Genomic DNA, 21,257 nt, shown 5'->3' on the forward strand with positions numbered 1-21,257 from the left:
TGTAAAGTACTGACCGCTGATAGAAATGGGAGAGAAGAGACCTACAAATCTTTCCTCAAAGTCTTCTCATGTCTTTCACTTCAGTTTCATTAAGTTTCACAGTCCAACACATGATTTGTTACCCCTTTCAAAATATTTACGTGGTTTGCATTTGACATGGAATGTTGCCCAATATTTAGCAAATATTTACTTTGTCCTACAATCTTCTGTCATTTTCATTTGCAACAACAGTGAAGCATTTTAGGTAAGAAATGCCCATAAACGAAGAGGTGTAAGTCCTCAAAAAATTACGTTTGAACTTTCTTTTTATACCCTAAGAATAAGGGAGAGCTGTTTAATGCAGCTCATCTGAATACATCAAGAAAGCAAGTGGCACTGAGTGCTACTTGAACTGTTCAGAAACTTCCCTCTTAACTCAGATTACCAGTATCAATCACCATCTTTGTTAACGTGTGTTTTTAATTGCTTTACAGGTTTTATTTTATTTACTCTTCTTTTATTTCTTGTTGCAGATAATGTTAAGAGTCCTCTTCATTGATTATCAGCAGCTGCTGCATTCTGAGGAAACCTCTTTCAAAGTAGCTTTCCGAATCCTTTGACTTCCCGCTCCGACAGCTTTGTAACCTCCCCAGCAGCTTCATAAATGCACTGCAATGGTCACATGAACGTCTCGGGAGGGGAATCAGCACCTCTGCATCTCCTCATTCCTATGGCGCTTTAGGAAGAGAGAACCGAAAAAGCAGCAAGTCCAACAGAAGTTGGAAGTTCTACAAAAGATGAATCTAATCGTGAAGCTCCGCAGAAGTTTCAGAACGCTCGTTATTCTCCTGGCAACCTTCTGCTTGGCAAGTATTGTCATTTCTGCCTATTACCTCTACACTGGCTACAAACAGGAAACAGCCCTCGTGGAAACCACTGGAGAAGCGGAGTGTGAAGACCTCAAGCTTCTACCGTACAGGTCCACAGAGCTGAAAACGGCTAAGCCAATTGATACATCTAAAACTGATCCCACTGTCCTCCTGTTTGTGGAAAGCCAGTACTCCCAGCTGGGGCAAGACATCATAGCCATCCTGGAGTCCAGCAGATTTCAATACCACATGGTCATCGCACCAGCTAAGGGGGATATTCCCCCTCTCACAGACAATGGAAGAGGAAAATATACAATTATTATATATGAGAATATTTTAAAGTATGTATCCATGGACTCGTGGAATAGAGAGCTTCTGGAAAAATACTGTGTGGAATACAGTGTTAGCATAATTGGTTTTCATAAAGCCAACGAGAACAGCTCCCCAACTACAAAACTGAAAGGACTGCCATTACACCTTCACAATAACGTAGCCCTTAGAGACTGTGTGGTAAACTCTCAGTCTCCCCTGCTGCGCATCACCAAAACGCCAAGGGTTGAGAAAGGTCCGCTGCCCGGTGAAGACTGGACAGTTTTCCAGTTTAACCATTCCACCTATCAACCTGTGCTTTTAACCGAACTGCAGACCTCCAGACCACCCCCGGCGGCATTGCCAAAGGCTGATCTATACGCAACCGTCATCCAAGACTTGGGCCTTCATGATGGGATTCAAAGAGTCCTTTTTGGAAACAACCTGACCTTCTGGTTGCACAAACTGATCTTTATCGACGCCATCTCTTTCCTGTCAGGAAAGAAGCTCACACTGTCCCTGGATAGGTACATTCTGGTTGACATAGATGACATCTTTGTTGGGAAGGAGGGAACGAGGATGAACGTCAACGATGTGAAGGTAAGGCAATAATTGGGGGATACCATCCCAGACACATGTATGTGAGAATGAGTATTTAAAAAGAGGCAAAGCTTGAAAAAGCTGGCAAGCTCCATTTCCTAGTGAAGGCTGAACATGAGCTAGCAAATACAGAAAAAATCATGACCTGGGATTACTTTAAAAGCCTATTTACATAGTGAGATGCATTAACGTATGTATACATACGTCAACACACAGAGATGGCCTCATACAGCAATGCTTATTGCGAAGGTACTGGCTGCCTCTTGCTTATAGAGCTTCTGCTCAAGGGCTTCACCCAGAGCACCTGGGTAACAAAGGGGACTCTTTGTACCTCATTTAACAGAAATCTTTCTTTAAACTAAAAAAAAGATCTCTGTTTCTGGAGCAAGTTTGCTGTTGAGATATGTGATTTTTTAGATAACAGATGTTTTACACTACGTTAATTTGTTTTTCCCTATGCACATACAGACATACACATATATGTGGCATATATATCAAACAGGCATTTTCTGTATTCTTCCTTTCACTATTTCTGAAAAGTAGACAGAGCAATAGAAGAGAGTTGTCTTTTTAAATCTCACATAACTAACACTATATTTAAGAAAAACAAAAAGAGCAAAAGGGGGGAAAAAAAGCCTGAAAAAGTTACTCACATTTTGATTTAAAAGAATCAGCAGGATAATCTTCATTAGCAAACTAGCAGATAAGCATTTAAAGTTACCAGTGACAGAATGGAAGCATAACCTACACTTTAGCAAACGACATAACCATGTGATATGGTGAAAAGCCCACAGACTATTCTTTGGGGGCCCTTTTAAACTTATTTTCATAGTCTGTAGTATCCAGGGACACCATTAGATTTGTTCAGAGTAATTTTCAAAGATGTGTGCAACTTGGAAAGAATAGGCAGAGCTCAATACCATGACAGTTATTTCCTTGCAATTTTCCACGTGTGGGAATTGTCATATTCAGAGATTAATTTAAGTTCCTAGGCATGTAACATCACATTCTCAAGCTTTTATTCTAGAAGGTTTTTTTTTTTTCCTGTAAATACCCCAATTCTTTCATGAGCAATAAGCAAGCCTTTTGTTTTTAAACATGGATTTCTGGTTTGCTTCTTAAGTCTGATTTCTACTTCTACAACTTCTATTGTCATCTGCCTTCTCATCTAGATCACTGAGGTATCAAAGTAGCAGCGAAAGCAGTAGTCTCACATACAATTAAAACAATTTTGCATGTCAGAACAGTTTGGGTGATTCTATTAGCCAAACCATGCATATGAATGCTAATCAGGGCTGATTTCTAGCACCAGGCACTCCAAGTGCCTTGAGATCCGAGAACTGCAAAAGCTCAGCGATCAAGTGCTCTCTCTCAGGAAATATATGGTAAAATGCTCTGAGAAAAGACTTGTATACAATAGGAAATTAACTGAAAAGGCAATTGTGGAACAAGTTTTTCAGCAATAGCTTTTCGCCTGCACATTTTTGAGAGCATCTCTTCCTGATGTGGTTTGCTCCACTAAGGAAGTCTATTATCCCACATCTATTACCATAAGAAGAGTGTCCACACAGAACCACTTGGAAATTCAAATCTTACTTTTGACTGGAATAATCTCACCAAGCAGAAAAAAAAAAACCAAGACACCTCCTTTATTATCCAGTGATAACAAGGCAAACCTTTCTACCTATGCTTGGCAGAGCAGCCGTGCTTCATTGCTCATTACAGGAGATAGAGCAGGAAACTCCAGGTCCACAGGCTTGAGCAGGAGCTGGATGGCAGAACTGTAGCTGTTAAAAGCATTCAGCATCGCTTTTATACGCTGCACACATTTACCCATCTGAAAACAGAGTAGTCCATGCTGCTGAGTGTCTTGAAAATAAGAGAAAGCATCTGCTAGGATTCAGACTTCTTTTGAAAAAAAAAATTTTTTTAAAGGTATTTGTAGTGAGTCTTCTTTTTATGGATTACATTTCAGTCAAGGCATGAAGGGAAGCTTTCATTATTCCCACATCTCCAGTGCTAAATTAGAAGCCCAACACAAAACCACCAATAGTGCCACTCATGGGATTAATCCCCTCTTCACCTCAAACAAGAAGTCATGCCACAAACACCGACCACACGGAAAAATCTTCTGCAGGCACAGGCTCAGAATCAACCTTTCCGTCAAGCGCTCTTTTGGGGACAACCAAAAGTTTATCTCCCTCTTAGATGATGTTCACACGTAAATCCAGCTCTGCAACTTGACCATCCATTGATATTCTGTCCTTAACATCATGGCTTTCATTTCAAATCGGTTACCCAGTACAGACTTGTTCCTCAGGGTATTTCACAAACACTTGCTACACAAATCAGTCCGTTCTTATAGACTGGACATTCCCAGAACACATTAACATTCCAAACAGGATGCTTGCTAATGAACGTAACACCCAAATCAGAGTGTACTTAGGTTAGCTTACAGTAAGAGATAATTACAGCCAGTTAGAGAACAACCTCACAAGTCACCTGGGGGAGGAGGCAATTAAGAACCAGTGGGTCTGCCTTCACCCCTTAAGACAGAGCAGCTTCTTTGCTTGAAAAGCAAAAATAGCCAATTGAGACAATATTTAAGAGGCTGATATTAAGTGATGTCAAAGTATTGCCGGGCATTTTGAAGCAGCAGCTCTGGCCAGCTGCTCTGAGAGGGTTGTGTTTTCACAGCAGGCAAGAGGCTGCTTCTGACACACGGAGGCATTGTGAGATTTAGGGGCAGGCTGGGCTTGTCCTGTGGGGATATGACTAAGGTGGAAGTGTGAATGGCGCGGATAGCTAGAGGGATTAGCACAGGCTCTGTATCTTGTTCAACAAGAACATGGCAAAATTTGGACCATCTCCTTTCTTTCCTGAGCTGCATATTCCACATATGTTTAGCAACAGCCCTCACCCCCCAAAAAATACAAACAAAAAACCCCCCACAGTCCACATTTATAACACCTCAAAACTCATTTCATCCTGTCCCCTGCAATGCAGATTTAAGACATCACCATCACCAATATCAAAGAAAATATTTGTTATTTGTACTTTCAAAACCAAAACAAGAGAACCATATAAAGCAGTGCTTGTAATTAAACAATTTCTCGACAATCCACTGCATTATGCCACATCACTACTTCTCCAGTTCCTTCAGTTCTTCACATTTGTTACTGCAAACAGCGTAGGCTTACTTTGCAGAGTTATCCGGACTCTGTTAGGCTCTTCTGAGATGCCATGCATGCCCGTGTTCCTTGGGAATGCTTTCAATCCCACGTCTGTGCAAGAAAATTGCAAATGAACAGTTACACACCTCCTAAACTGTATGAAAAGTACAACTAAATAACATCACCCTGTTCAACCTCTTTGGCATTTCCTTCCAGTGACCAAATGTATAACAACTGCCGACCCAAAGGACACACGACTAGGAATGAGTCTTCTGATAAGAGCATTTGTATGTAACGATACAAAGAGACAAGTGACTGTTCCTGTGTAATTACTTCCTGTGACTCAAATGTTCTTATCCCTTCACAAAGCCATTTCTCAATTAGGTGCTTCAGGGATATATATATATGTAAAGGGTAGCATCAGCTAGAGAAACATAGATGAGAGAACAGAGTTATTACGGGCTCTGTTTACCACAGAAAAAAATAAAATCTCCTAGTCCCTCATATTATAGAAGTTGTGCAAGGTCATATCTGGCTAAGTAATTAAACAGGAACTCAGTGGAGCCACAGAAAGCCATTTTCCCAAGCTTTGCGGAGATCTATCTTGAGCCTAGCAAGTCTCTGCAAATGAATTTCTCCCTTTCCCTCCTGCCAATATATTATCTCACTGCTTGATTTTAGAAGGCAAAAGACTCAAGAACTCATCAGTTAATTTGTAGAATTACTGAGTTAATGTACTTGCAAACTGTATTGGTTCCCAGCCACACAACAAGTCCAGGATCACTAGCATCAGTGATTTAGCAAAAAAAAAAAACAAAACAAAAAAAACCCTAGAAACATCTGGTCATGCTATGTCTGGGATTGCCATACAAAAAGAATAGAAAACTTTTACCTCCAAAGTTTAATTGTAGCTGAGCACAGAGCCGCATTACCCAAGCAGGTAGTAATAACTTGCTAAAGTCTTGCTTTTTTGTGTTGCTATAGTACGACCTAGTAAAAGATCTACTCACCTGGGAGGAGCTCAATACAGCAACCATGGCTTTTTCAACACCTTTCACAAACACACCTCCTATTTTTAACTCAAAAACTCCTGCAAGATCACACTACAAGCTAAGGCTCTTACTCTTTAATAAATAAAAAAAATAAAACCAACTAAAAAGCATTAGCCTAGCCCTTTCTACCCTCCTCTTGCCTCTTGGGCTTGCAGTGTAGCACAGCTTCCCTCCTACAGCCTTCTTCCAGGTGGACTCTCTCAGGAGCCACCTGCTTCCCTCTCTTTCCCCACTCTCCCAGCTGGAGCTGATAATCAAAATGAAATTGCTCATCCCAGCACCATCATATCACAAAGCCCCTTTTGCTAAAAGCTACGCTTCCCTTTTCTGTATTCCCTCTAATTGCTGCCATAAGGACAGGAGCATCCTCGTGCTTTCTGAGATACTCTAAAATGATGGAGCGATGCTTGGGAACGTCCTTTGTGTTACTGTTGACTGCATTCCCTCCTTCTCCTTGCAGCACCAAATAGCCCATCTGCATTCTTCCCCCTTCTTCCACTCTAAGCTTCAGTGCAAATAAGAATTACATTAGTCTCTGACATCTCCTCACTTCCACAAGTCTACGCTTTGTCTTTGACCTTCACCATCATTAAAATGCTTTGAACACTTAAAGGCTATGATTTCTTGCTCATTTTAGTATTTTAAAGACTTGAAAAAATTCATGTTGGAGTCACATCTTTTGTGATAATTCCAAATTAAAGAGTACTGCCTCAGCAGGAGGCTGAGCTCAATAACTGAATCTCTCCAGCATATGCTTTTTCCTGATCTTTCTGCAAGGACAATTGCTTTCAGGTGGAAGAATCAGAAATGTCTGGGCCACATCACCGGGCGTGGCAGAATGATAGTAGGTACAAAGCCACAGGTGGCTTTGACATGGATAAAGTTCACCGTGCTGCTGAGTGAAACCCTCCTCTCTGTCCACACAAAGTCTAAACACCCTTTAAAAGAAGGAATTTAACTAACTGTTGCAGATCAGTGCTTGTTCCTGCCCCGGTTCTGCCGGGATGCCTTGCCTCTCGTGCTGTTTGGGGTTGGTGGTACGGACCCAAGCCAGGCACGTGGATGAGGAAGCTCTATTTAACAACCGACAAGAAGGCATTTCTGTATCCCTTTGCAGAATTTAGCATCTAGTGTCACAGAAAATGCCCAGCTTTCTGTAGAAATTTGCCAGCAGATGTCAAGACCAGAATTAAGAGTCAGGGAGGATTATAATGCATACTTTGATTTCTAACTCAGTTTCTGAAGAGTTTCTCTGGATACTATAGCCTCTTCTACCCATCCTACGCTCACACCCAACTGTAGGGAACATTATGATGGAAGTTACAGCAGCCCAGTACCTCAGTCTGCATCCAGTTAGTTCCAAATGTACTCAGTCTCAATCCCCAAAATCCCCTCGAGCAAAATCTGAAACTCCTGGTCCTATAAATGGGCAGCAGAAACAAATCCTATTTTATTGTTCATTCATCTGCGGCTTTTTCTTTCAGCAGAAGCTGCAAACAGTGATAACTTCCTTGCTGATAACTTGAGATACAATAGTAATCCCTGTAGCCTTTTTATAATAATCAACTCCTGCCAGTAAAGTAACCACACCAATGGACGATACAGGGAGAAACTAAAACCAGAAGATGTATGGGCATAGGAAGTGAGAGGAAACAGCCAAGCAACAGTCATTATAGGCTGTGGTGCCCTTATATCTTCTATTAAATCACTTGAGAGCAGCAACAAAGAGCAAAACGAAGCAAAATTCTGGAGTTCCCACTTTTGGAAGGTCTTAAAGACTTTAAAAATAAATTTCAAAAGCAGCTGAGAAGGCATTACAAAAAAAATTAATAATCAGACAATCTTTTAAAAAATGGGAGTGTCTACTCCATTTTCCTTCAGCAGAGATGACAGTTCATTCAATATTTCCCTTATTCAGGTCTCTGGAATCACTCAGTTCTTTCTGCAGTAATTTGAGGGTTGAACCCTGCTCAAGTGCTTTGTCAAGATACATCACACAACATTTCATACTTTTTTTTTTTGTTTGTTTCAGTAAAGCCCGTTCTTTCATTCAGAATTTCAGTACTGTTGTTAAAAACACCATTCCTTTGCCATCAGCAAAATATTTATTTTCTCCTTGGTGGCGTGGCAGATTGACTGTGTATCTGAGTACCCTGTCTGAATTATAATAGATTTGGGGTTCTCTCATCTGCCAGGTTTCCCTCTGAAGATATGGTAAGCTTGACAGTGTTTTACACGCCCTTGCCAGAAAACAAATTCTGGTGGCTGTAATTTCCTAGCTCTTTAATTTTGTTAGTTTAGACAATTATGTTCCTTCCATGTGTCCCGCACATTTAAAGGATATCTCTGGTCTTAGCAAGATTTTCCTCAATGTTTGAGAACTCACTCAGTGTTCTGTCCCAGAGGACACGCTGGTTGGTTTTTTCTGCCTGCAGAGTTACAAGACTCCAAGCAGTGCATTTTGATACTGTTCGTACAAGCACCACAGAATTATCACAAACTGAGTGGTTTTTTTCCCCAAGAAAAAAAAAAAAAAGTTTAATCTTTCACAAAGCAAGTAAATTAATTTAAAAAACCAGGAAAAAATAATACTTCATTCTTCTAGCTTTTTAACTAGCTGTAAGAACGCAATTTTGAAAAAGATTAACAATTCTGAAATCTTAAGAAACAGCACAATACCTTTTAAAATATAGAAAGGGCAAGGTTTTTTAGTTATTGGTCCAATTCAGAAATATCTAGTCTCACAGCCTGTGCTCAGCATCGCTGTCTTGTGACACATTCCTTTGTCTACACTTCCACTAATTTCCTGGATTTGTACTGATTTCCAAATCCCTTCTCCAAAATAATTCTGAAGTCATAGGTTGTATCATACTGGAGTATATTTCCAGGATATGCATGATACTCTGTTTAATTTAGCTTCATTTCATTTCATTTAAATTGGTTTCATAACATTTAGGGAATCCGTAGGAGCCAAAAAAACATAGCTACTTTATATCAGCCTCTCAAGAGTCCTACATTAACCTGAGTTTTTAAAAAACGCACATTAGTTAAAAAGGAATAATAACAATTATGCTTCCTGCATAGCAAAATAACACTCTATGAAATGATCAAATACCCTTCTGGAAAGGCTAGCCAATGCAGACTTAAAGAACAGTCATAATTATTGCCTTAAAAGCACTCGATGCAGCAATAAACACATTACCATGAATGCCGTATATAATGCAGTTACTTCAGTAGCAGTGTTACGTGAATAACTTTAAATATGCCTTTGTCATCCAAACGTGAGCAAAAGAAACAACACTCAGAGCAAAAGCTCCATTTGGTATCATTAGCATTATTCAAATGATTTGAAAATGGCGATGCTCAGAAAAAAGGGCGAACAGTTAAGAAGGATAGACAAATGGACGAGATAATAGAGAAAAATCTCAAAGAGAGAAGAGCTTTGAAACTTATGTTGTTTAGCAATAATTAACTAGGATTTTTCTGGCCACTTCTGTATCATAATGTAGTGTGAAAACAAATCTCCGTCTATGCCCTGGTTTCAATTCTCAGACATATATCTATCTGTGTAAGATACATACAAACACCTCTATATGTGTACACTCACAAAAATTAAATCTTATTATCCTCTTTGTCTCTTCTACTAACATGGCCATAGACCCCTTCAATTAATACTTTTACTTCTCATGTTACATATCTCCACTTGTCTTCTTTCAATACTGTAAGGGCTTTTAGGTAAAAGTTCCCAAATTCCAGCTTAGGCAGAGGGCAGGAACAAGAGTCTAGTAAGAGCTGCAGCTCAAACACTGGGCTTGGTCTTTCTCTAAAGTGAAAAATTCCTTTCTAGTAGATGGACACTGTCTATTAATTATCATTCCTGAAGGTAAACATCACACGCCAGCATGAGAAAATTCAAAACTGGTAAATCATAAGCAGATTACGATACGAGATAATAGGATAACCTTCAAACTAAACTTCATTTCAGAGAAAAAAAAAAAAAGGCTTTGGTCAAAATCTAGGATGTGACCATCACTTCCAGTGAGCAGTGCATTCATCTACGCACAAGTTTAGGCTTTCCCCAAAGGGCTGGACAATTTTCATGAGGGTTTTCTTCTCCTATGGACATATACAAAGTCCAAAGACTTTTAGAGAGACATAAAAACAAATGACCTTCTGACTCCATTGTTCAACGTGAGTCATGCATAGCTTGGAAGAGTTAGAATGAGTCACATATCGCTTTCGGCAGAGTTTGTCTGAGAATAGCGCTTTGCATACAAACACATTGATTCATCTGGAGAAATTCACTTGGCAAGAAACGATGTTATTTAGGAAATTTCATACGGTCTGGTGTGTAGCTGCTTTAATAAATAAACAACCAAAAAAAATTATTTCATTGAACATTTGAAACTGGGATGGTTTGATTAAGTTATGTCATTGCTGAAGGGGATGTCTGCGCATCAGAGAGTTTCTTGGGTCTTTTCGCAATGATCATAAGCACACACACAGAGAAACCAAAGTTGATGAGAAAATCACCCTGTCTTTTAGGTTTATGTCACCAGATAACATTCTGGTGACAGGCCAAGCAAAAGAGGATCAAATCGTGTAAAGCATTCAGGGTTTGCTGTGAAAGCACGAGCTGTAACAAAACACTCTGTGATGTATGGTGGTTTTCCCTTAGATGCTGACAATTTAGACCTGATGGTCAGTTTTTGACCTGTGACCATTGGTATGGCACTCTCCAGTCCCTTGTAGAGATACAAATCAAGACTCTCCAGTTTAAAACCAAGAGCACCAGCTGCAAGTGATGGATAAAACCTTAATTATTTGATAATGTCCGCAAGCAGGAGACACAATTACTACCTAAATGCAGGAGGTGAGAGGAACAAAACTTTGTTCCTTATGGGCCAAACACACAATCTCTACAGAGATTTTCTTAGAAATAAGAAGCAAAAATAATTTGAGGACTACTGCCCATAGAGCATCATCACCCACAGGGACGAAGTCCCACATTGCATTTTTATTTTGACAGCAGCTTTCTATTCTGGAAACATTGTCCTAATAAAGTAATACTTCTCCTTAAAATTAGTCTTCTCTCTGTGCCAGAACATGCAGGAGTCCTAAAATCAAGGTTTCTGTTTATGAGATTCATCTGGATAGGACCTTACAGTATAAGTGTCTTTTTCTTTTTATTTATTAAATTTCTATTTATTTCACATTCTTTTTTTTTTTACAATTTGATATGATATTGCAAAAAAAATCTCGCTAGTTCCACGATACTTACATTAAAATAATTTGATTGCTATCACTTACTTACTCAAATGTTATAATGTTAGACTATTTAGTCATTTAAACATGTCATTTCATGTGGACAAAATTTCTAAATTTGTAGTGGAAATATTACATTTAATAAATTATAATTTCAATAGTTACAACATTTTATACAGAAAATTTTATAAAAGTTAATAGTTTATCTGAAGAAATACCAGGATAAAAAACAAAACAAAACACAACTTTTTTTAACCTTAATAGAATTTCACTTTCAAAATTAACAAGGAAGGGTAAGGATAAGTTATTCATGATTTCCTGCAAACCAGTGTTTCAGTAAAAACACTGCAGATTTTTCTGGATAGTGGTTTTGTTCATTAGTATTTGATTTATTGCAACATATTGCATGTATTAAAGTTTTCTGATTTAAAACTCCAGCATTTATCATTGATTAGTATCTCATACGATAAAAAGCTCTTGTATTTCCAGTTAAGGTTGGCACAGAAAGACTACTAATGCAATGTGGTGTCCTTCAAATCTGAGAGTTTCTTCTAGAGGGACTTTTAGAGTGCAGAGTTTGTCTTACCCAGGTCTGTCACCCAACTCCAAAGAGCTCTATTAGCAAAACATCACCTCAGTGTTAATCTCTGATCAGATGTTTTCTTGACAAAATAAAGCCAGAGTAATTTCCCCCCCCTCCTTCAGGAGCACAAATTCTAAACGCCATTTACCAAGCCATGATAGCTTCTCTAAATATCTGTAAACCTTACTTTTTTTTCTCCATTTTAGTTCTTTCTTCATATTGCCAGCACTCTTTTAACCTCCTGTTCATGTTTTCATCTAGACAGCACCCAAACAGAAGCAGCTAGCTTCTCTAGCTATTTTTAACATTTCTAATTGGAGAAGGCTGAATTAGTTATCTGAGAGAGTTTGATTTTTTTTAAAAATTAGTGTAGTCAATTAATTGGCATTGCTGCATTTATTTTATTAAAAATCACAACTAGTACCTCCTTCCCAACACTGTCTCACAAAGGTATGGTAAAATTCAAAGAATTTGTGATTAGAATTTTAGTTTTCCTTCCTTCCAACTTGTTTAGGCATTTATCCTTGGACAAAATGGGTGAGAAATCCTTCCAAAATGTCAAAGCGGCAAGGCAGGGGAAAATAAAGTTTATATTCTTGTTATTCAACCAACTTGGACTGCTCCAGCGAAACAGTTTCCCTTGGCAAAATGTTGATTTATTAAATGCAGAATGTTCCACCAAAATGTGATTTAAACAAAATGATGTTCTGCCAGCTCATCTGCTCTGGCAGGCTGAAGGAAAAGTGGGCAGTTTGAAGAATATTAAAAAAAATTCCAAAAGATCATAAATAAATGTAGCTTTGGAGTTGCTCATCTGCCAGAAATTAAAAAATGCAAATAATTCACACTCTGCTGAGAGACTTTTTTAATAAGAGAATATCCCAAGAAATTGATATTTCAGGTTTTTACTGCCTCTTCATTTTATGTGAAAGCCAGAATTATTAATGTAACTTTTACATTACATATTAAATCCAAAATATCAATATTTAAGCAATTCCTAAAAGTTGTCTCAATATTATACTTGAACTGCCTCGATTGAATCAGACTGAATCAAAGTCAGAGGGCTTCAAGAACCTGTGTTTTCCACCCCAAAACATCAGACCTTCAAGTAAAAGCTGTAAAAAGAGTCTTTAAATTCACATTTCTGACAGCAGACTATATTTGCTTGCCTGCTCCCAAACTCATGAAATATTGGCTCTTAAAACTGTCACCGATTCTTAAAAGCACAAGTGCTTTTTTGGTTGAGGTCCAATTGTTTTTAAAGAGTAAATCCCAGTACAATTTTCAATTCCCTGGGTTTTTAAACTTCTGAGAAGTCTGTAGGGCTGTACATTAGCCTGCTCATTAATAGCTTTGATATAAAGCCAAGGTAAAGGTCGTTTTAGTTAATAGAAGTTTTGATATTGATTTTGATATCGAGAGGGTTTGGCCTCAAAAATGCTCTCTGCAAGGGCAGCTCTGACCATGATCTCAGGGTTTTGGAGCACTCAGGCACCGCAGAGATGCCCAGCTGTGGCCTCTTCCTCTCTCCTATGGCCATAAACACATAAAATCATAGAATGGTTTGGGTTGGAAGGGGCCTTTAAAGGTCAACCCTCCCTGCAAGGAGCAGGGACGTCTTCAGATCCACTACCTCTGCCTCATTTGTTGATGTGAATGTGCGAGGAGAAAAGAAAGGCAGGAATTCTAGATGGGAAAGGGGTTGTAAGATGCCATGGGCAGCACGTTGTGCCAGTGGAAAAGCAGTGTGGTGAAGAGCAGAAGAACATGGGAGAAAGTCTCAAGGGATGAGGATCAAAGTGGACCCTGAATCAGGGCTATGCTTTCTCCACTTTCCAGTAATATTTAATCCCTAAGGGCTATAAAGACTGAAGTCCTCCTTTGTAATAATATTTACTGCCGTTTTTTCAGCAAATTAGCACCAATGTTTGGAAATTAATTGAATATATATGGATAAATAAGCATTAATCCAGACATATCTATAATTAGAGACTAAATACTTTATAATCGTATTAATTTACAAAGTCTTTAATGGAGCTCCAGGCATAAGTGTGAACTGCTCAGGCTACGCTCTGCATGGTTACTAATACTAATGCATTTCTTTTTTAAAAAAAATAGATTCAGCTGCAGAATGTGAATTCTTTAATAAAAAGAGCTCGGCATGTGTCTTCCTAGTAACATATCCCAAGATTTATGTGCACCATAAACAAATACGTCTGCGGCATTATAAAGTGTAATGCCGCTGTATTTGTTATTAGGAAAGGGAATAAGGTTTCCCATATGCTTTCACTATTATTTCTCTCGTAACTGGGAACATGCTGCCAGTACATTATCAGGAAATAAAAGCTACCCATCACTGCTGTAAATACTGCAAGGTGGGTGTTACAGAGCAGCGCGGTGTTAAAGACCCGAGGGGATTTACTCTCCGCCTTCAGGCACCAGGTACTTTTCTAAGCTCAGCAACAAAAGGCAAAGCCTCAGACTAGTGACACTGTGTCATCTTTTTTTGCTTAATATAAGGAAATATTTTGAGTTGATGATACGCACACATTGATTTCAGGAGTTTAGGATGATACTGAAGGGAGGTTTGGAAATTTCCAAAGATCAGGATCTCGGCTGAGACTTGGATGTAGAATTACCTACGCTCGACTAACTCTTTGTCTTTCCTTCGTAGATTTTGTGAAGGGTGAGAAGAAATTCCCTTCTTTTCCCTCATGTGTTGACAGCTGACTAAGCCATAGAGGAAAAGAAACTGTCTTTAGAAAAGGGAGTTTATTACTCTTTTCCTGTTACAGTGATGGTTTATGTTGGGAGACATGGTCCACAAGCCCCTGTGTATTGCACTGGGCATTTTCCAAAGGCAATACAAAGTCCATCCATTGACATGATGGTTGAACATCCTTTGAGCATTCGCCAGGCTAGAGTAAAATCCCTTGAAACCATTTAACTAAGTTGCAACTCTTTTCAGAATTTGAATGTACACCTTGTGAAAAAATCCCATTTGAGTAGCAGAGCTTTAGCCAAGTAAAACCTAACAATCCAGTATTTGTGATTTTTAAACAGCTGTTCCCATATAAAATATAATTATGGCACTCCCCTGCAGCAAGGAGAGTAATAGAACCTCTCACTTCAGAAATGAGTGAAAATTTAGTGTAACACCTATAATTAAAAGTCTGATACTTTGCTGAACATTTTTCTCCGTTTAATGACCCTAAGTTACATGGATTCGTACTTTACCCTACAAGCAGCTACACACTTTTCAATGGGAATATTTAGAAAAAAAAGTATTACTTATAATGACTAAGATCAAAAGCAACTAGATTTAAAAGTTAACTGGCTCAGTAATGCCACTTTCTGCCTGCCACCAAAATGCATGTGGATGACTTGAAATAGGAATATTTTTTTAAACAAAACTCAAAACAAACACCACCCCCCCACACGCTTTCTGTGCATCTTTTTTTTTTCTGAGGTAACACTATGCGAGCAGTTCATGTGCTGGTGAGCTTAGCCTTCTTCACTGTTTCTAAGTGCTAAAAACCCATTCACCATAAAGATTGACAGCTGGTATTCTCATATATGTGAGAAAAAAAAGAAATAATACCCAAAAATTTCAACTATTGTGAGACTTACAAAAGGGTCACAAACATTAGAAACACTGCTTTTCACTGTACGATTATTGTCATCAGAAATTATTAGGCTTGGAAGACAAACCCTTCTTCTAGGGCACAGGCTGAATCTTCCACCAAAAACTATTCCCTGTGGAAGGTTCTATACATCACCGGAATGTGTTCTCATACAAATGATAAGTCAGGGAAAACGGTCAGAAATTTCAAAATTATGTTCCCATTCTCCTCCAAGTAGCCAAGAAAACATGCCGTAAAAGACATCAGTAAACACACTGATTAAATTCTTGTTAGAAATGTTTACTCTCCCTTCCAAATAACTCACTTGGTGTACTTACAGCATAGCACAGCATTTGTCCTGTGTAATTTAGAAACCCAGGGACAAGGAGCTTGAAGAGACCTCTAACAGGAAATAACTTCACAGATGCTGGAGGCTTGGGGAAACTCAATACATTCCAACACCAAAAAAAAGTTGTTTGTCAGAAGCAGTTTTAGAAGCCCTGCGGTTAAATTATCCCTGTCAAGAATGATTTAGCAACATCTAGAAAGGGATGAGCTCCATCAGACCGTAGGAAATTAACCCAAACCCTTTTTTTTCCCCCCTCTCTGGCAGCTGACATTCCCTGCCAGACCTCCCACTGATGGGGAAAGGAAGCAGCTATGGCCCTTGCTCTGGGTCTTCTCCAGAGCCTGGTGAGAGAGTTGGTCCTCCTCCCCACTCAGGGGGCTTAGGATGGGCTGGCTCACAGCAAACACCTATGCAAGGGATAATTTGGTGTGACATCCTAAATAACACAGGGCATAGAAACTCATCCAGCAATCTCAGCATCCAAGTTTATCTCTCACAACCAGCAAAAGCTTGGATTTATCTGCTGACCCTGGATTTGCCTTGGGTTGTGGTGCCAGGTAGAAGAGCTCCCTGTTACCAGTTTCCTTCCTAGCAAGTCACTGGAAGGGCTGAAAGACTTATTCATACTTTTTGACAATTAAATTGTACCACTTAAGTTTCTCAAGGGTGCAGGTCTGAGGTTTTTTCAAGTCTCTAATCTGGAGTGATCTGAAAAAAGGCAGTACTTCAGTTTTGCTCTGCGTATAATTTTCCCGCTTTTTGGAAACGTGCAGCGGTACTTTTCAACCACACATCTATGACCTGAAGCATTTCCTCTGGCTCTTTGAGAGATTTATTCTCCATTTTACCTAAAGTTACCTAGTTTTAGGAAAAAAAAAAACCATACTTGAACGTCTAAAATGGTTGATTTCAAGTTTATCCGCCTCATTTGGTGATCTGGCTTGATTTTATTGGAGAACGCACTGGCCTTTGATGTTTCTGCTCAAAAGAATGTAATAGAAACTTACCATGGGCACTGCAATTTTGCTTTCAGTCTTCCAGCTTTCTTCTCTAGACAACTCACTATGCTGCCTTCAAGCTGTGAAGGCTAAGAAAGCAAAGCAGTGGTAAGCAGGAGGATTTCCTGGGATGGAGGGATTTTGAACCTGTCCTCAAGGACAAAACAGGCTTTATCTCCTTCTATTCTAAACTTGAAGGACACGGGGGTGGCAGAGAGTCTGACCTCTGGTAAAAGAGATGAGCGTGCTGTAAAGGAAGAATATTTGCCTTGCAATTCCCTTTTCGTTTTACAGAAACTTCCAATTCCAGTTAACAAACACGATCAAAACACTGAAGGGAGCTCTCTAGATAATGCAGGAGAGCATCACGGAGAAGGGTCAAGAAAGTTAAGCTCTGCTAGACAAGTATCAAACATCTCAAAAATATTAAAAAGCAACACTTAATCCTAGCGATTTTTAAGGCACATCCTTACCCGTCAAGATTTTGCAAGCTCCAGTTTTCAGAATAACTGACAAAAACATGGAAGCCTCCACAGCATCTCCAGGAAAAGCCAGGTGATAGGAGTTTCCCAGCGAGGCATCCTTTTGTTTAACAACAAAAAAACCAAAACGTTGCGCTGGCACAGATTTCTGTGAGCCTACACAATTTTAGGGACTCTGGTTCTAGCAGAGTTACACTTATTACAGACTGCAGGCAGATGTTTAATTGCAAGGCACTGAGGATAAAAGGGGACTGATAAAACTAACAGATTGATTCAATACCATGTGGGCTTGCTGTAAAACAGAAAGCATTCCTAGATCACTGGAAGTACATGCAAAAGGAGACTGTGTGATACGGGTGTCTTACTTCTAAGTCAGTCGAGAAATACTCCACAACAATTTAAAAGACAGCCCTTTCCCATGTCTGAATGGGAAATGTCAGACATTTTTTACCTTGCCCAAAAAGCACAGCAGAAAAGGGTTTTAGCACTTTGCTGCAGGTATGCTCTACATAAACCCTGCTTTTTATTAATGCTCTTTATTTTTAATTTATACTTTTCACCCTGTTAGACTGTCCTCTTGCTCTTCGTTTGAGCTTTTGGTTGTTAGATCTTCTAACGAGTACTAGATGGTTGGCTATGAATACATTTTTCCAAGAAGAGAGATTGAATAATTGCCACGGCTCTTTCTATACGCGCACCCACATGCGTGCGGTTGGTCAAGGTGCTCTCCCTGCCAGGGTATATGTGTCACTGCCACAGCATCATCTCTCCTATAATACTTCGCCAAAAGCCACCTTCTGAGCTCTCCAGTGATGTTAATAGCTAGTTGGGCTAATAAATTGGATGCAATATCACCCCATTCATCTCAGTCAGCTAAAACCAGCTGAACCTTTACTGGAACAGATGCATTCTGCGCTGAATTAAATGCAATTAGACTCCTGACAGTTTTCTGACTTTAGGACAGAGTTACAAAACAGCAGAAGCTGATCTGATAAACTGGGTATTCCATTCATAAAGGAAAAATTAATTCTTTTGTTAGCAATAAACATATTGCATATGAGCGCAAAACAAGATGGTTTTTTCTTGCTTCAAATAAACCCACATATCCTCTCAGACCTCACACTAAGACAGCTACTCAAGGGAAATGCTGAACAGACACAAGTAATAGCTCTATAATAAAAAATAGATCCGCAGACAGAGCTGGCTGTGTTCAGCACCATCAGAGCCCTCCCAATTAATTATTTATACGGCGCTATAGATTAGCATAGCACTTCACAGAAATAAATACAAAAACAAGTGAAGTCTCCTATCTCATGAAGACAGGGCAACGGCCAAAGCCCCGCTCCCCTCGCTGGGTGTGGCGAGCAGTCTGCAACCAGCACTGGGAATTATCTATATAATGCATCGGGTGAACTCAGCCTGGAGAAGAGAAGGCTCCATGGAGACCTCATAGCAGCCGTCCAGTATCTAGAGGGGGCCTACAGGAAAGACAGGGAAAAACTCTTCAGTAGGGCCTGTTGTGACAGGACTAGAGGTTACAGTTTCCAAATACAGGGATGTAGATTTAGATTAGATATTAGGAAAAAAATTTTTACAATAAGAGTTGTAGAACACTGTCCCAGGTTGCCCGGCGAGGTGGTGGATGCCCCATCCCTGGAAACATTCAAGGCCAGGTTGGATGAGGCTCTGAGCAACCTGAACTGGTTGGAGATGTCCCAGCTCCATGCTGGTGGGGTTGGACTGGATGGCCTTTAATGGTCCCTTCCCAACCAAACTATTTTATGATTCTAAGACCCACTCTTTTGAAGGTCCCTTCCAAACCAAACCATCCTATAATTCTATGAAAAGTGTCTTGAGAGGGAGCGTAAATCTCCAAGGGCTGAGAGTCGCCCATTGATCCGGGGCCTGGTGAACAGCTATTCAAATCAGTTTGGGCATATGGTAAAGAGTACGAGTGAGTTCAAAATCCCATTAAGGATTTGACTAACTTCAACCCCTAAACTCCTTTCAAAATCTAGCCAGTAAGTCAATAATACGAATTCTTTATCATTCCTACGCATTAGGATTAAAGAATTTCCTACTGAAATGCTGTTATAAGCACGTGAAGTAGGCCAAAATCCTCACCACACAGAAATCAATGACTCTGCATCAGTGGGTTTACAAATTCCTTACTGAGTTGCATTCTAAGAAGCACAGATACAGCTAATTTGATTGTCCCCCTTACAGCAGAGATTTGTGCTCTAAACCAAAAGCTGGAACTAAGGAAGCTGGAGTCCTGGTCTTACAGTGATCCTGTCAGTGATGCCATGCTAGCCATCACTTTTTTTTTTAAATTGAGTTTTCCTGTCAGAAAAACAGTGACTAGGTATTTCACACCACCCTTACGATGGTTCCTGGGATCATTACTATTTCATGGTAGCCCTGTGAGGATTCCATCGGCTTTGAAGATTGCCAAGACCACATCAGGCATTGTCGGATTTTTTTTCCTAGCGTAGATTTCAGGAAGGAAGCAAAACCGGGAAGAGACAATCAGAGATCACATCCTGACAGCAGCTGCCTGCAGCGGAAAGAAACATTGCTGGAAGTATTCTTTGCCTTTTTTTTTTCCTCCTGCAAACTTTCAGCTGGAAATCAAGAGCAAAACTACTACTTTGTAGTCCTCCAACTTCCCACAGACCACCAGCAAATTGCTTCACAGAACAGCTTGGGAACCAACCTCATGCCTATGTAACTGCAAAAGCATTAAGGACAGATGTTAGAAAATAAAATGAATAAATGCATTAAACGACTTCTTGGTATTAATAACAAGTCTATGAGCCTGAGAAAGCTGTCTGGATGTGGAAAATACAGGGAAAAATTTCATCAGATCTTAGAATTTTGGTTGGAAGGGATTTCCATAGGTGATCTAGTCTAAGCCCCTGCTCAAGGCAGAGTAACACCAAAAGTAGATCGGGTCATATCTCAAAGGACAGAGAATCCCCAGCCTCTCTGGGCAACCTGTCTCAGGCAAAAATCCTGTTTACTAAGCAATGTGTATAAACATCATGTACAGAAAGATTTTCTAATATCTACATTTATATATTGGCACATATTTTATATCTAGAGTACATATAGATAAATAGTAACGTGCATATAGTGAGGATATGTATTTTATGCATACACATATGAAAGTAAGAAAAAAAAACCTGCAGCAGTGGAATCATGACCCAGCGCTAGGATCCATTCCCAAATGAATGATGACTTTGAATAATGGCAAGCTAGCCCGTTTTTGACAGGACTCTCAGTCATCTCCCTCAGATGGCTGTGGGGCAGTGTAACCTTGTCCACGTAGCCCTGGGATGCCAGACACTGGCACATCCTCTCGTGCCAGAAGCACTTCCTACAATGAGTCTGTGGAAATGGAATAATTCATGATGACAGCGAATTACAGATACACTGAAAGCAGAAATACCTAACTTCCCCTCTTTCCCTTGATCTTCTTCCAAGCTGCATGAAGAACTAGATCCTTTCTCATCCATCCTCTGCATTGTGCAGTCCTCACAGAGCAGCCGTGTAGTAACCTGGGATCATGTTTCCTTGGGCATATCTACCTAGGGGAGTGCCGCATAGGCTGTGGACTCTGGGCACCCTGACCACAGAGATGGGAACCTCCAAGATCTCAAGTTTCTGCTGGTTCCCAAAATTCACATTCACAATATTGCCTCTTGAAGGTCACATGTATGACTACAAGCCCAAATGAAACCTTGGGCTTCCTGCTCCACTTTGGGGTAACGTCGAGTCCTGCAAATCTTGGGTCCCTCCTAGGCTTCTGCTGGTGCTCTTGGACATGTTCAGCAACTTCTGGGAAGGCCCCCAAAACATCTGCAAGAGCCAGGAATTTTGGTTCTGTTTTACAGAGATCATGTTTAGAATGGTTATAAGGACATTTTGACAGTTTCAGTTTTCAGGCTGAACAATGTCTGCGTTCCACAAACT

At 39.8% G+C, this 21,257-nt stretch overlaps 1 protein-coding gene across 1 annotated transcript in view; it reads left to right on the forward strand.

Moving 5' to 3' along the window:
* The first annotated feature begins 776 nt into the window (after positions 1-776).
* LOC104481662 (N-deacetylase and N-sulfotransferase 4) overlaps positions 777-21,257 on the forward strand; it is a 75,015-nt gene continuing 54,534 nt past the window's right edge. The window contains exon 1 of the mRNA XM_010122937.2: positions 777-1,757. Within this exon, the coding sequence (XP_010121239.2) occupies positions 777-1,757 (981 nt within the window). The remainder of the gene's footprint in view (positions 1,758-21,257) is intronic.

Source organism: Chlamydotis macqueenii, chromosome 4 (assembly GCF_036417535.1).
Source record: "Chlamydotis macqueenii isolate bChlMac1 chromosome 4, bChlMac1.mat, whole genome shotgun sequence".
Classification (NCBI taxonomy): Eukaryota; Metazoa; Chordata; class Aves; order Otidiformes; family Otididae; genus Chlamydotis; species Chlamydotis macqueenii.